At 39.7% G+C, this 17,331-nt stretch overlaps 1 protein-coding gene across 1 annotated transcript in view; it reads right to left on the bottom strand.

Moving 5' to 3' along the window:
• Positions 1 to 488: 488 nt before the first annotated feature.
• The window catches only part of LOC133512674 (obscurin-like protein 1), a 34,213-nt gene continuing 17,370 nt past the window's right edge, over positions 489 to 17,331 (bottom strand). The window contains 18 exon segments of the mRNA XM_061842506.1: positions 489 to 1,097; positions 2,168 to 2,437; positions 3,128 to 3,394; positions 3,479 to 3,583; positions 4,337 to 4,498; positions 5,849 to 6,002; positions 6,822 to 6,934; positions 8,716 to 8,982; positions 11,139 to 11,405; positions 12,140 to 12,409; positions 12,501 to 12,767; positions 12,874 to 13,143; positions 13,236 to 13,511; positions 13,582 to 13,857; positions 13,937 to 14,212; positions 14,289 to 14,564; positions 15,175 to 15,447; positions 15,533 to 15,808. Coding sequence (XP_061698490.1) covers positions 1,087 to 1,097; positions 2,168 to 2,437; positions 3,128 to 3,394; positions 3,479 to 3,583; positions 4,337 to 4,498; positions 5,849 to 6,002; positions 6,822 to 6,934; positions 8,716 to 8,982; positions 11,139 to 11,405; positions 12,140 to 12,409; positions 12,501 to 12,767; positions 12,874 to 13,143; positions 13,236 to 13,511; positions 13,582 to 13,857; positions 13,937 to 14,212; positions 14,289 to 14,564; positions 15,175 to 15,447; positions 15,533 to 15,808 — 4,076 coding nt within the window. The 3' untranslated portion in view covers positions 489 to 1,086.

Genomic DNA, 17,331 nt, shown 5'->3' on the forward strand with positions numbered 1-17,331 from the left:
ATTAGAGCATGTTTATTGAAAATAAATACACATATGTCCTCATAGAAATGCTTATTTTTTTAATCTATCCATTTTCTGCATGTTTTGTAATTGCACGAGGTTAAATCGTCCATATAAAAATCATGATTTGTGTTTTGTCATAAAACGTGCAATCAACATTTCAAATGTTAGCAGATTAAATTAAGTTTCAAGATTCATGCTTTAAATGTAAAACAAGTTAACCGCCCCCTATAAGTCAAGATCCTTGAAAGGTAACGTACTAAATATTGATTAGACTGTGCAGTGAACAAGTCTCTTTTTTTTTTTTTTTGTGGGAGTGAGACACTTTTGGACAAGTGAACATGCCTGAGCCAGTAACATTATCCCTCATGAACAAACGTAAAAATGGTTAAAAATAACCAAGTAAAAAATACAAACCATCATATTTGGCAAACAAATGTGTGCAGTGCACATTTTTATTGCGATTTTTTCTTTTTCAATTTCTGCCATTTTACGCTAATATTAGTACAGTATGTCATGCGGTCAAATTGACCCAGGAAAATAATCACATTTTCTGATAAAACTTTTCAACATGAGCGTCAAAAGTAACAATTAAAACTCATTAATAAATACAAAACATAGGTTACCACTTAGTACTTCATCCCCGGAACTCATATCTTTTAAATGTACTGTAAATAGCATTACAACTGTAACTTATTGCTTCAAATAAATCAGACACACATTTATCATGATTTTTAATTTATTGAAATCATAAAATTTAACCATGTTCACACGTGCGATTATTTACAATATATTTCTAAGTGCTTTTTGAATTACTTAAATTCCGAAGAAGATGAAATGACACACTTAATGCAACATTGTTCATACTAATGGAAATTTGGGTTTCGAAAAGATAATCTACTTACAAAAAAAGCCAAACAAAAACAAACAAACAAAAAAAGGACAAACGCAAAATAACCCCAAAATAATTAAAATACATGGTATTGAATCCGGGCCTTTTTAACACTTAACACTTGTACAAAGTCAGGACAAAAGTAATTTCACAAGATGAAAATAATTCTGAAGGTTGGCGACAGTCGATGTCACTCACGGAGCGCCTGTAAAATTTGAGCAGAGGAAGAATGCGACTTCAAATTAGCCATTCAACTATGACCCGATTCTAGCACACACATTTACCACATTGATTTAACATCTGAGTAAATGTCATTGTACGCTTTCATTCAAAAGTTATTTTCCTGACCAAATGGGTTCAGATGTTTTTGAAGTTCAGTTTGATGGGAGCCTTTTCCCGCCTGACCCACATCGTCCACGAATAGAGCGAAACTTTCGAACACCCGTTACAATTTGCAAAATGTGGCACTCTTCAAGCCGAAACGTTCACTCTATTTATAAGCGCCACAGATGAGGCCAAATCACACTCGACACCCTTTCACAATTTCCTACCATGCATCTTTTCAATTAATAGGCACGAGACATTTCTTTGCGAAGGGCGTGAGCAATTAGTCTTGCCTGGACGGGGCTTGTCATGGAATATATTATTTTTAACTTGTGACTCGGGTTGCAGATGACTTATTTGATTTTTTTAAATGTGCCCATAGCGCACATACACATGGGGTGAAGAAGACCTTCTGTCACTTCTCCTAACAACCCAGGCTAAACCCACAACATACAAAGCTTGTCTCTCAGTCAAGCTGTATCTTTTTAACATAATTCCCAGACAAAAATACTCCTTTTCTATTTAGCAAGGTCTTTACGGCAAAAATTGGAGCATAATAGAAACCTCCATCCCTCCATTTTCTTAGCCGCTTATCCTCACGAGGGTCGCGGGGAGTGCTGGAGTATATCCCAGCTGTCAACGGACAGGAGGCCAGGTACATCCTGAACTGGTTGTCAACCAATCGCAGGGCACATAGAGACAAAAAGTCACACTCACAATCACACCTCAGGGCAATTTAGAGTGTCCAATTAATGTTGCATGTTTTTGGGATATGGAAGGAAAGAGGAGTGCCCGGAGAAAACCCACACAGGCGGGGAGAACATGCAAACTCCACACCCCAGTCCTCAGAACTGTTAGGCGAATGTTTTTCAGCTGTGCCACTGTGCTACCTTTTGATTATTTGTTGTGGTATTTAAATAAAAAAGGTAAAAAAAAAAAATGTTAACTTACTCAACACCCGAAGATGGGCCGCACTTTTTGCCTTTCCACACGTGAACACCACCGCTCCGCTCATGCTCGTGGAGGTTTGCTTGAGGGTCAGCCTGTAGACCAGGCCCTGCTTCTCCAGGCCTACCTGGGCCCCCGGGTGCAGAGGTTCCCCATTTAGGGTCCACATCGGCGGCTTCTGGACGGGGGCAGACACCTCGCATTCGAAGCAGGCTTCAGTGGGGGCTACGACCTCCACGTCTCGCAGTTCTTGGACCATCAGCACAGTCTGAACTGCGTCGGTACACGAAAGGTTTGAATGTTGTTGTTTTTTTAGATTTAGATTTTAGTTTACATCTAGTGGAGAAAAAAGGAAGTCTTAATCCAATTTATTAAATATTGTACACCGCTTACATTTTATGTACTGTTGTGCTTTTAAAAAATATACTAGAGCGAGACCAATGTATTTTTTTTTTTTTTTGGTCAGCCAATGCCAATACCGATTATTAGTGGTCAAGGGGGTGTGGTGGGCGATAATTGATTTTTGGAGTCGATATTAATTTGTCGATATTTGATTTTTGAAAGTGTCAGAATGATTGTGTGTCTTTACTGTTATTTCGGTTGTATAAAGACAAGGTTTAACAACTAGATAAGATCACTCATGCACTTGCATCCACAAGTGTGAAGGACAACAATCACAATTTTTCTGCAATTATGTCCTTACCGTGATGCAAGACGTGTATTTCAGTGGGCCATTATTATTTGCTTTGTCACTCAAGATTGCCTTTCCTATAAATTCCTAAAATTCAAACTCATCAATAACATTTTGAAAATAGGATTTTAAGCCTGGTTGTTTTAGCATGGAAGACATTTACCCATAAAAAAAAAAAATCAAGATGGCATGAAATCAATTATCATTTTTTGGACAAGTGTCAAATTGCATTTTTATTTATTTATTCGTATTTTCAGATTTAAGACTCTTACCCTCCACTGTGAGTTTCGCCGAGCACGTGCTCTCTCCGACCTGCATGCTGTAGGTGCCCTGGTCCTCTATCGCCACCTGCTGGATGATAAGTTTTCGATAGCAGCCCTCGCTGCTGATCTCGAAGCGTTCGGAGGGCAGAATGACGTCACTGCCTTTGAACCAGCGGATGCTGCATCTCGGGTTGGACACGGTGCAGTCCAGCATCACTCGGGTCTTCTCCAGGGCGGTTTTATCCTGCAGAGGTTTCACGATGCTCAGGGGAATCTCTGAGGAATGACACCGGTGCTTAGTTCGGACATTTCGATCACGACTTCCCAGAACGAGGAAAGCAGTTATGGCTGCAAATGTACCTTTCACGTGCAGTTTAGCAACAGACTCCACATGTCTGGCGACAAATTTGATCTCTCCAGAGTCTTCTGGTCACACATTGCACATGAGGAGAAAGTATTTGGTCCCTGAAAAACCCACAATATAGCAGGAAATACAGTTTTGAGTGAGAAAGAAAACTCACATTATAATAAAACCCTAACACTTGTTTTAGATCTTAACACCGGCTTGAAACCCAACATTGGGAGTCTAACACAGGTTAAAACATTTCATTTGCAACTTTCTCTACTGTTTTTAAGCCAAACCATAGTTTGAAATCCTGCTTTAAAAACCAATAGGAAACAATATTTTGAATATCAAACCAAAGGGTGAAACCATATTTTAAAATCCTGATCCTCGTTTAAAACTCTATCCTTGCCTTGAAAACCAGCTTTTGAAATCCAACCCTGGCTTGAAAGCCTTGTTACAAAATCCTAATAGTTGAAAATGTATACATGGTTTAAAACTCTATTTTGAAACTTTTATTTGAATCCCTAACCCATGTTTCAAAACCCTAACCATATCTAAAAAATCTAGACCTTGCTCAAAACCATAATTCACTCTTGAAAAGTGAGTTATAAAACCCTAGTCATGGTTTGAAATCTTCCTTTAAAGCCAAACCCTGACTTGAAACTGTAATGGTTGTTTGAAATTCAAACGTCTTTATTTTTATTTTGTGTGAAACTTTTTGGCATGCATGAAAATCCATTTCGGTTGCCATTATTTAAAAACTTCAATCTGTAAACAGTGCACAAGATTGCAGATTTTATATTTGGCTAACTAACACTGCCAGAGTGCATTATTTGACAAAAATTTCTTCATTCATCAGTAATTCCACTGACCTTCCTGTCGGGTCTTGATGGTACTTGTCGGGTAAATCATCTCTCCGTTTTTGTACCATTCTCCTGGGACGTCTTCCAATGAGATTTCACAAACAAATACGGCGTTCTGATCTTCTGCGATGTTTAAATCCTCGAGTCCCTGCACGACCAGCAGCTCCCGTTCTGAAATTGGAGAAATATACATGTAGTATAAAGTTGTGTTTAAGATTAACATTAGATTTGCTATTCCATCATGTACAGTGTGTGTTGCATTTTGTAACGAGCAAAACAGCAATGCCATTCCTGTACTATAATTACTGCAGAGTCTCAGTTCCAGCAGATGGCAGTGTTGGAATGAACTGTAATGGCAGTGGTTCTCAATTTTTTTTTTTTTTTTTTTTTTTTTACACAAAGCACCACTTCAGAACCATTTGGCTCTCTCAGTACCACCATTATCCCCAACATTAAAATACAGTCATCTATGAGGCCAATGTGTTCACTAATAATGGGGTAAAAAGTTGCATTTAAATACAACTGTGGCATACTTGTCAAATGTACTGTACTGGATGCCGCTGTGACATTTTACACAGTTTGAACATTTAATTCAGTGATTAACTGAAGGGCAGCAGAATGTGCCACCAAACACAAGGACGGAAGTACCCATTTTGATAATTTGCCACAACGGGGAAAAACTTTGCGCAAAATAGAAGGGAGCCTGCATACCACAGGTGGTACTCGCACCAGACTTAGAGAACCACTGAGTTAGTGTGTGTTAGCTGGTCAGTGGTGAGGTTCTGTCAATGTAAAGCAAAGTAGCTTACGGTCCTTATAGTACTTTTGTTTTACTCAGAATTGTTTATGTTTTGTAGGTGAAGCGTCTCAAAAAAGGGAGTACACCTCTCATTTTTGTAAATATACCTTTTCATGGGACAATGCTGAGTAAAAAAAAACTATTACGTAAAGTAGTCTGCGCACTGCTTGTATAACAGTGTAACAGTACTGTCCCATCAAAATAACTCTCCACACAGCCAAGTATCTCTGAACAGCTGGCAACAAACGTGAGTATACCCCTAAGTGGAAATGTCAAAATTGGGCACAATGTGTAGTTATTTTTCAACACTGCCTTAATTTTTCTACTCTTCCATAACAGCATCAGTGACTTTGTGCTCCTCCAACCTCCGTTTGAGCATGCTCAATCGGATTTAAGTCTGAAGAGATACTTGACGAGTCCATCACATTTATCCTCTGCTGTGTCTTTTTGGTAGTGTGTTTGGGGTCATTATCACATTGAAATATTACCTTGTGGATTGACTCCATTTGGACTTTTTTCCCTTTGGGGTGTAGTCACTTTTGTTGCTAGCGGTTTAGAAAACAATGGTTGTGTGCTGAGTTATTTTCAGAGGATTTTTCTGATTCATTATGTCACAGTACAAGTTGGTATTCATGATACACTCAATGAACAATCAATGAAAAAAAAGTACAAAAAATCTGTGGCTCTTGTCGATGTGCCACACTGAAAGTAGCAGACTTTACCATAGACCTCCACAGTGCAGCTTGTTGAGACTTCCCCGGCCTCACAGGTATACATGCCCGAATCACTAACAAGACTTTTGGTGATCTGAAGAAATCGCTTTCGGCCAATCGAATAAATGCGCACATTTCTGCCAGGCTTCACCTCGCTGCCATTCTGAGAAGGAAGGCAAAACACAGTGAAAAAGATTTTCAGATTCAGGAGGGTCCTTGGTTTATGACAGTTTTGTTTCTATGGTGGTGACGAAACCGTAATTTTGATCCTACACTAATCCGATAGAAAAAACAAACATTCAAAAATCACTTGTGGGTCATGAACAGAAATCAAAATACAAAGGCATTACAGTAAGTACTGCAGTAACTAAGGCGACAAATACTTTTAAACTCAATCTTAAATTGTCTAACTTCAGAATGTTGAAAGTCATAAATTGAGGAGGACACCTTGAATACAGTCATGTTTAGAATATTAGCAGTGTTTATTAAACAAATGACTCACAATCTGAACACCATAATAGCTTTTGTTTACATAAATGCAAATTCATTTGGAACATCCATCAATTGGCAAAACCTAATTCTCAAATTCACCAATTCACTCTTTTTTTAAATTTTGTTTTGGTGGAACCTGCCCTCCCAATTCACTGAAAAACCCATTTTATTTACAGTAAAATACTTCAAGGTGGTACTGGCTTAAGTAAAAATTGGTGTTGAGGAAATATTGCTAAAGAGATAAAGTGGCATACCTTTGTATGTTGAGGAGAGCTAAGTTTAGCCTGGGTCGTTAGTGAAAATACTTAGCATACACACGTGCACCTCTGGTGCATTATAAATAAAAAGAAGAAAAAAAACATATCTAAGTAATTTGTTAGGAAGCTTGATGTTTTGAGATGACTTAAATTATATCAAAGTGTTTTGAAACCATAGTTATCCATGTGACCATATCACCGTATCATTGAAGACAACTACAAAGAGTACTCACCTTCATCCATTTAACGTCCACGTTGTGCCTTGACAGTTCACACTCGATGGAGACTACTGATCCCTCTGGGAATTTCTGGTCCTCTAATTTTTTTAAAATTGTCACTGGAGGTTCTGGCAGAGAGAGAACGAGTTAAGATGTCGAAAAATATTTTTTCAAGAGAAAGTTTTGAACTACTGTATGTGACCTCCAAAAAAAAAAAGTGCAAATACTGTACAGAGGCCAAAATTCAGGTTAATTTAGTCCAGGTGAATTTATGTTAGGGATTCCAAACACGAACACTCGAATCGCACTCAGCAACACCGCATGGAAAAAAATTAAAAATACAATAAAACAAATTGGCCCTGGCATCACTTTCACAAATAACGCTGAATTCAATAATTATGTCTCAACAGAGACCAATTACAGGAATTGAATCCTGGGATTTCTGGAATTCTGGAGCCAGCAAACTCGACTTACGATGTTTTTTCATTCTTAACTCATTTATAGATTTTTTTAATGAGAAAATGTTTAACAATGCAATGAAAGTAAAGGTCTAAATCTCATGAAAACAAATTACAAGGAAGCATACAGTTATATTATGCATTATTTACCATGATGCCATTCTGATCCAGTTGTCATCAACGGGATGAAAGTCTCAACCTCGGCTCAGCAGGATGAAAACTAAGTGACTTGGCAGCGAGTGGATTATTTTGACAGCGTGAGGTTAAACTAGCAGATGACAGAAAAGACTTGAGCAAAGCTGTCGCTTTTCAATGGGTCATGCGAGGTTATTTCGTGTTTGGAACGTGAGCTGGTCCAAAGTGCCACTCCATTCTCCTATCGAGTCCTCCTATCAGCTGTTATTTGATATGCACTGACTGGACCACTCTAGCTGTCAATCTGAGGTCTCGTGTGTATCCCTAAATGCCATTAGAAGGTAAAAGATGACTTGAATTTTGAGGGCAAAAAGTGTGCTGTTCTCATTAAAAAAAAAAATCATATTTACAACTCAGGTGTCAAACTTGAAACCCAGGGGGCCAGATCGGACCAGCCACATCACTTTCTGTGGCCCACTGAAGAAAATCATGCTTCTCTACGTAATGTTTTTTCCCCCAAAAATCTGGACCAATGTTTTTTTTCACATGTAATAATTTTTCAAGCATTTTTTGTAATTAATCCCGTTTAAAAACAAAAAAAACCACTGGTTGAATAAACCACTGTATCTTAGATTTCTGATTTCAAAACTCATTCTTCATTCATTTGTTGTGTACTAGGTTGCCGTCAGGCTCGTGTGGTCAATTTAATATTTATTTGATAAATCAATATAATTGGTCTAACCCCACTTCATCTGTTATTTTTACATATTATGAAGCAATTTAAAGTGTTGAAAATAGCTTGAGAACAAATCTATAAACGTTTGAACTAAGGCTCGTGAAACTCCGCCTTGTCCTCAGTCCGCGGGAGCTGTGTGGTGTTATGTCGTCTCAAGATCGAAAGTTTGGATGGTTATTATTTAGAACAAAAAGTTAAAATGCTTAGGAAAGATAAGGCTAATTTAATCAATGATGCCATGAGAAATTAGTAATATTTTAAGATATATATTCAGCAATTAAACATGGTTTTGTGTTGGTGTTCTTGCTGATTGTGGTGTTGAGTGTTATGTGATAGCAGTAGAAGCAAATGGCATTTTTTTTTTCTTGAAAAGTGGTGATTTTGGGCATGGATGGATTCCTCCTGACAGCAACGATATGTAATAAATGCTAACGAGGCATTTAAATGGTTTCACAGTCATTAACAGCCCTCAAAGGGAAACTGTGACTTGGACCCCTGCGGCACTAAATGGGAGTGGGCCTAATAGAGCAGCAGTGTAAAGCCAAGCAATGAAAGGGGTCTGAATCCTAAAACGGCCTACCCTTGACAACAAGCCTCCCTGACGTTTTCAGCTTCTCCACACAGAACATGAAGGTGCCGGAGTCTTCCACCGAGAGGTTGGATATAGTCAAGCCGTGGACTCGGCCCTGGGCGCTCATACGAAAGTGATTTGTCATCTTAAGCTGGTTTCCATTTCTCCACCAGGTGCCGGCGACGTTGGGGTGGGACAGTTCCACCTCAAATGAGGCCGTCTCTCTCTCCATGGTTTTGATGTCCGTCAGGGCTTTCTTGATTGTGATTTTTCGAGCTGCAAGGATAAAATTTATAAAATATGAAATTTCTTTGCTTTTCTATGCTGCATTCCCATTCAGCTATCAGCATATCTTTTTTTTTTGGACCAAAACTATCCTGTAAATTTGGGATCCATTTTTTGGGGGCGGTGGGGGGTAATTTAGGGTGTCATAATTGACGGACGTCTATCATAACAGGACGTATGAACACGTTTTATGGGCCGATGCTAAAACTGAACAGCACGTTTTGGGTTCATGTTGTGATTTTGGGTGAATTCTTCATATTAGATCAGGAGTGGGCATCTGCCAACCTCAAATCAGGCCAACTGAGCAATTACATGATCAGAACGACTGTCATGTTCATAGCTCAGCTTCAGCATTAGTGTTTTTTCCTAAAATGAATTCAAAAACATCTTATTTACATTTTACATTGTGATATAAATAAAATAATTCAATGCCTTAAAACAATAATTGTTAATAATGCAACAAAGAATATTAGTAATATAATTTAATTTATTAAATGTTTTGGTTAATTTTTCATAATTGTGTATCAATTATGCAGGCTTGCAGCAATTGGGCAAATTAGCAAAATAAACAAATGCACATCTTCATTTAAAAATGTTCTATTCATTTGTGCGAAATAGCAAACAAATGAAAGAAAAACTAATGTATGTATGCTAAAATGGTGCAGATCAACATTAAGATATATTAGTAAAATAACGAATTGAAGAGTTTTTTTTTTTTGTTCACACTATCTAATGCTGGGGGAGTATAACATTTAAACTTGGTCACCACGAAAATGATGGGGGCCCTTTCTTCAATTTGTTTTGTTTTCCAGGTAACGATCCAAATAGTACTTAAACCGAGGTAACGTTTCAAACACTGAGCAGGTTGTTTCCATATTCCTGGCTGCGATTCTGTTTTGAACATCACAGTCTTCTGACATTTTGCTCATCTGAGCGTGGGGGCTTTACGCGAAAGCCGTTGTCGAAACTGCCAACATATTTCAGCGTTTTTAACGTAGGCGACCATTCCCTGTGGAAAAAATGGAGTGTTTATTTTGGAGACCTGATGACAACAACCTTGGTTTTGAAGGCCAGGGTGTAAATTTAGCAGCAATGAGGGCTGATCCAAATTCAATGGGGATGCCAGCAGCCTCAGGCTCTGACTTTCCCCTTCCCACCCCTACGTGTGATGAAAGAACAGACCTTAAGTCGCCTTGTGGGCGGAGGGTCACAGGAATAATTGTGTTTACAGGACGTGTGTGCCCCTGGGCACCGTCACCATTGAAACTGCTAACTTTTTACTGTACTATGACTATTAGTAATTTGCATAAGTAATTTCCCTTTTAGGGCCTCTATTTCAATACAATTGCCATAATTGCCCAAATTATTTTTTTTTATCACAGACCATCACAGATCACCAGCTTAATGACTGATACTCTTAAAGAGCTTTTAAAATACAGTAATTGACCTTGACCCTTTTGTTTCTGTGTTGATACTTGTTACTTAATAGTTTTTACGGCTCAACTCATTACCGCAGCCTTGGTTCAAAAAAAAATAAAAATAAATTTAAAAAAAAAAAAAATATATATATATATATATATATATATCACACATTGTGATTGTTAGATTTTTCTTTTTAGATTATCTCTCTCACAGTGGACATGCACCTACAATGAAATCCAATATAGCAGAGTTTTCAAATATTTATGTTCGAATCCCGGCGTCCGGCATGAAATCTTCTCAATAAATATTTTGAGTGACTCACTTTGCCAACGTCTCTCAGAAATTCGCAACAAAAGCTTTTGAAATAAAGTGTTTTTCAGTGCTTTGTACTGTTATTTTATTGAAGCAATTGGATCAATATTTCTAGTTTTAGTATATATATATTTTCTTTGATACAAAGTGTGATTACGTTTGCTGCCTGCGCTTATATCCCACAAATACAGCGACTGCTCTCACAGTGGAAGTTGAATTCAGGGTGGTAGTCAGCTGTCAGTTGCAATCACTTCTCAGTAAATGCGCCCCGCTGGTCCTTGCGCACTCAAATTACTCATACTCAGTTATTGATTCCTTGACGTGCACGGGAGGAGCGTTCGCAAGATGCGGCAACATCAGCAATAGAGGTAAATAAACAACAGCGGCGGCATAGCGGAAACGTGCGCACTCACGTTCCACCATGAGCTGAGCTTGCGTGCAGTCATGAAGGGTCTCGCAGCTGTATGTGCCCTGGTCGGACATGGCCAGTTTGTGGATAGTGAGGCTGTGTTTGTTGCCCTTGTTTTTCAGGGTGTACTTGGCCCCGGGGTGGATCAGCACCCCTTGCCTCATCCATTGCACTTCCGTTGAATCGAGGCTCACCTCGACCTGCAGGGTCGCCTCGGCGTATTCCTCAGCTGTAACTGCTGTCATCTTCTTAGTGAACATTACCTGCTGTTCTGAAAAAAAAAAAAAAAACAAAAAAAAACACAAAAAAAGAATGAATGACGCCGATGACAGTGCTAGCCGGTTTAAAGTTCTGGGAGATAATGAAGAACAAATGCTTGGAATTATTACTGTACTAAAGTAGATTTTACTAGTATATGTGCGTAAGTATTTATTGGTCTGATGAAAAGCAGGGCGGCACATTGGAGCAGCTGTAGAGCGTTGGCCTCACAATTCTGAGGACCAGCGTTCAAATTCCGGCCCCACCTGTGTGGAGTTTGCATATTCTGCCTGTACCTGTGTGGGTTTTCTCCAGGCACTCCGGTTTCTACCCGCATCCCAAAAACATGCCTTAATTGGAGACTTTAAATTGTCCGTAGGTGTGATTGCGAGTGCGACTGTTGTCAGTCTCCATGTGCCCTGCGATTGGCTGGCACCCAGTTCAGGGTGTAACCTGTCTCCTGCCAGTTGACAGCTGGGATTGGCTCCAGCATTCCCGCGACCCTCGTGAGGATAAGTGGCTCAGAAAATGGATGGATGGCTATTGAAAACATACAGTGTAGCCTTCAGATATGAGTGAGTCAACTTCCACGTTTCTGACTTTGTTTTGACTTGACAGCAAAAAAAAATAAGATATGAGCTCTTCATAGTGGCAGTGAAGTCAACTCTTCACAAAAGTCAAATAAAAAATTGGGACTGTGACAAATATGTAGGAAAAGCTTAATTTGTTGATGGACAGGACACTCACCTTGAACTCTGAGTTCAGCCTTTGATATCAATCCCTCCGCATCAGCTGTCACCATGCCGGCATCTGAAACCTTGCAGTTGCGGATGCGGAGCATGTGGCACAGTCCATTGCTGGAAACATCAGTGCGCTCATTCCAGGCTACCTGTTTGCCATTCAGGCAAAACACCAACTGAGTGTCCACTGGTGAAACCACACACTTAAAAACGGCGTCTTCCCCCTCACGAACTGTGATGTTACGGAGTTCTGCTATGAACTCCACAACACGAGGGGCTGGGAGAGTAGAAATTGTCACGTTCATTTTCATTGGCAAAGTCATTGAGACAAATTTTTAAAAGATCAAATAATTTTGACATTTACTTACTTTTAACAGTGACAGTAGCAAAAGTTCTGTCATCTGTGCTTTCGCAGGCATATTGGCCTGCGTCTTCGTCAAGCACTTCAAAGATCATGAAACTTCGCTCTCGACCTTGTGCCCTTATTCTGTAGCGACGGCTTGGCAAGATCTCTTGGCCATCTTTCACCCATTGGACGTCTCCTTTTGGCTTATTGATCTCACATCGTAACGTGAGGCTGCTGCCCTTCAGAGACGTAACATTCTCCAGTGGGCGGATGAATTTCACCTTCATTTCTGACGAGGTTGTTTAGAATATCATAGTAGAGAAGTTAACTTGTTGACAGGAAATATTTCTGATGGAGACGGGCATCTCCTTGTGATTCGATTCTGAAATACTTACCTTTCACAAAAAGACTGAAAATCATATCGTCTGTATGTATATCACAGACATAGTCTCCAGAATCTGACAGCTGCAGGGGATTAATGGTGAGCTTGTGGGTACAACCCTCGCTGGAGATGTGAACGTTATCCTTGTTCAGTAATTGGCCATCTTTCAGCCAGCGCACATTATCTTTGTCTTGGCTCACAGTGGCACAAAGTGTTGCACTTTCACTTTCATAGGCTAAGATTTTATTAGTTGCCTTTTTATTCACAAACTTGACTGGCTCTTCTGCAGGGTGAAAAATGAGAAGTTAAAGATGAATTTCAATCGAATACATGTTGTTCATAAGGTATTTTAAGATATTCACATTCTTATCATACCCTGGACATCAACAATTGTGATCATCTTGTCATCTGCTGCATCACAAACATATTTTCCGGAGTCTGATGGCTGAAGTCTGGAGAGAGTAAGTTTTCTTGTGACGTCGTGGCAGTAAATTTTCATCCGGGTGTCTGCTTTCAGTATCTTGTCATTGCAGAGCCACTGAACGGTGGCATTTGCCCGAGACACCTCACACTCTAAAATAAGTTCTTCTCCCGCTACTAATATATGATGCTCCGGGTTGCCAGAATTTCCAACAATCTTGACTGGAGGATCTAAACAAAAAACAAAACATTAGCAGTAAACGTCTTCCTGATCAAAGAAATGTCATAATAAGGAAATTACCTGCAACTGTGATGTGGAAGACCATCTTATCATCCACTGCATCACAAGTGTACTCTCCCGAATCCTCGAGCGAAGCGTTTAGGACGACCAATGATCGGAAAACACCTTGCTCTTCGCTACAGTAACGCTCAGTGTTGTCAATTGGTTGATTGTCTTTGTACCAACTGACAGAAGCATTTGGTCTGGACAGTTCACACACTAGAATTATGTCATCAGAAACTAGGAATTGCTTTTCGGTTTTTGCATTGGTTTTCCCAATGATTTGTACGGGCAACTCTGAGAACAAACAAGAAGAGACATTGAATACACAATCTTTAAAACATTATGATGTAGATGACTAATAATTATGACCTACCTTTCACTTTAACGTGAAAATCCATCACATCATCTTTGGCATCACAGACATAGGTACCCACATCTTCTACAGTCAGTGAATGAACAGTTAATTGACGTATTAGACCGTCTTCAAGGACTGTGACATTTTTGGAATCTTCCACTTCTTCTCCATTTTTCTTCCAGACAACCACAGCATTCGGTCGAGAGACTTCACAGTCCAGAACCAAAGTTTCACCAATGAGTTTTTCCAGTCTGTTTACTATCTTTCGTGAACGGACGAAGCGGACAGGAGGCTCTGTGAATGTATGAAATGTGGTGAAATGCGGTTCATCATAAAACTTTTCACATTGTATTGTTATGCCTTTTCTTACCAGCTATATTCACAAAGAATGTCATGGAGTCATCTGTTGTGTCACAGACATATTCAGCGGAATCTTTTACAGTGGTTTTGGGGATAATGAGCCGTCTGTAGACACCGTCTACCTCCAGTATGAGGTTGTCGCTCTCCTCTACCTCGAGACCATCTCTGTACCAACGGACCAGTGCATTTGGCCGTGAGATCTCGCAGCTCAGTACCATCCTCTCTGACATCTGCTGGCACAGTTCCATTTGGGACTGACTAGGAGATACAATCTTCACTGGAGGTTCTAAATATTGACAAAATCAAATTGTTTGGTTAAAGCCCTCAAACGAAAACAAATTTCAGCACTCTCAACATCGACTTGTAACATTAAATTAAATCAGTCTACTTTTGGGAGCTTTTCTGTCCCATGGAAATTTTGAGTATAGGTTTTGTAACCCTGGGTATTCCAAAACAAATCCATTGACGTGCAGAAATCTAATAAGCAAAACAGTTTTGGTGGTGTTGTTACAGACTTCTGTAAAAGGAGTTTCTGACCATAGTAGATGTTCACCTATCCATTGCCAGACTACAAATGAAATCTTAGTCTAGTCTAATTTAACCGACTGACTTTTTTGATCATCTAAAACAGAGCCTGTAGGCTATGTTTCATGTGAAGGAATCTAGTTATGGGTTAATAAAAGTGTCTTGTGTTTCTAATTAGTACCTGCCTTCCAGCTCATCTGTAGACAAGGGTAGAATCATTGGCTAGTATATTATAAATGAGACTTGGAAGGGACAATAGCATTCATAGGGTCATTACCTCTCTACCTCTATGTCATAAAACCCAACCAAACAACACACACACACACACACACACACACACACACACACACACACAATTTTATGGATTTTACCTGTAATAGTGAGATTAAAAAATATTGAATCGTCATCTGTATCACAGACGTATTCTCCAGAATCCTCAACTCCACTCTTAAGAATCTTGAGTCGTCGATAGGGGCCTTCAACCTTCAGTTTGATATTCTCACTCTTCTGGAGCTTTTGGCCATCTTTGTACCAGCTTACCACTCCGTTTGGACGAGACAGTTCACAGCTGAGAATAATTTCCTCAGGTACATGACGGTCAAGGTGGACATCTTCCTTGGGGTATATGATCATCACTGGAGGTTCTTGGAAGGAACGGTAAGAAATGCACACCTAACCAATTGGCATTCTTAAGTTTAACTGTATTTGTGCAAAATAAGACATTCTTACCTCGAACATTGACCTTGAAGATTACAGTGTTATCTCCTACACGGCACGTGTAAATGCCTGAATCAGATAGCTCGGATGATTCAATTGTGAGATGCCTCTTTGTTGCTTCAGATCGGATGGTAATTTTCCCACTCGGCTGGATTATCGCTCCGTCCTTGTACCACTGGACAACAGCATCGACCTTCGACACTTCACACAACAGGCTGAGCTGAGAGTTCTCCACCACGCTCTTGAAAACCTCCTCCTCTGGGATGTCAGCAAATGTTACAGGTGGGGCTGAAGAACAAGGCACATAAAGGAAATTTACACTAATCAGTACTTTTGACTCACTCTTCGAGTTCACGTACACAGCAGCCACACAGCAGTTAAAACATGCGGTGATGGATTTTTTCCACACTTTTTATTTTACCACTCCACATTAACGTTAGAAATGGATGTTAATTATATTTCAAGCAGTGTAACAATGGAATGTGAAGTACTTGAAGTACGTATGATGGAATTAGAGCGTTTTGACGGGTGGTTTTACTTTTCAATGATATTAGAAGTCGTGGCAGAGTACACAACTCTACCATGAAATCTTGAGAAGAAAAAGCTATGCATATCACCTTTCACCTCCACATAGCAATCGTTGGACTCTGACCCATCATCACTTTTACAACCGTACACCCCAGAGACTGAAGACATCGCTGAGTCCAGATCAGGTGTCCTAGTGAGGTCTTCCGAATCAATCTTTGTTGCTGATTTGGAAAAATGCTTTATTCCATCCTTATGCATGGCAGGGTGGTCTGTGGAGCATGAGCCCTTGCGTTGTGTTTTGTCTGTATCGCCTGCTTCAACTGCCTGCCTGGCTTTAACTTCTGGAACAGCTGAGAATAAAATCAGTGCTACAAGAATTGCAGAGCTTCAACATTTAATGAATCAATATTTGCCACGCTTGGCTTTGTCACATACAGTACACCAGATTACAGCTAAAAGATGGAAGAACATATTGTACTTGCGGGTCGACTAGCATGCAGTCCATTTATCTGAGATTTTGTGTTGAAACCAGGGTTGACGACACCGGTTAGACCAGACCAAACCAAACAGCAGATCACAAAAGTGAGAGGAAAAAAATTTAAGGACACTGCAGGTTTTTCATTCTCAATGATTAAGCAACTTTAACCTACCGTCGTGTACGTTGTCTCACAGTATTAAAACAATGTCAAGTCGTATAGTTGTTTTAGTTGCACAAAAATAAAGGTTAATTATTTTGAAAATATGTAAATCACCTGCAACATCCACCTTGAATTCTATGTGGTCATCTGCAGAATCACAGCTGTACACACCGGAGTGTCTGACTTCTGCAGCTTTAATAATCAATGCTCTCAATGTCTCTTCAGTTTGTATTTCAAAATCACTTTTTGGCAGCAGTTGTCCGCCGTCCTTATGCCACTGGACTTCGGCAGTTGGCTCTGAGACTTCACATTGCATCTTAACTGGGCAGCCTGACACTACCATTTTGTTCCTTTCTCTGTCTGGAATTGCTGCAAACTTTACAGGAGCAGCTGGTAAATGGAAAATATTTGGAGATTAAAAATGAGATGAGAGAAGATCTTTGGCTGTAACTCATTCTAAAACATTGTGCTCATTGTGATCGATCCTGTGTTAACTCAACACAAGAAAATCCCACCTTGGACGTTCACATGAAATGTGACAACATCTTCAGCAAGTTTACAGCCGTAGAGACCCGAGTCTGATGTTTTGGCAGAGTGAATTATTAATTTTCGGAGGTACCCATCTCTTTTCATGTCGAGGCCGGT

Source organism: Syngnathoides biaculeatus, chromosome 14 (genome assembly GCF_019802595.1).
Source record: "Syngnathoides biaculeatus isolate LvHL_M chromosome 14, ASM1980259v1, whole genome shotgun sequence".
In the NCBI taxonomy this organism is placed as follows: Eukaryota; Metazoa; Chordata; class Actinopteri; order Syngnathiformes; family Syngnathidae; genus Syngnathoides; species Syngnathoides biaculeatus.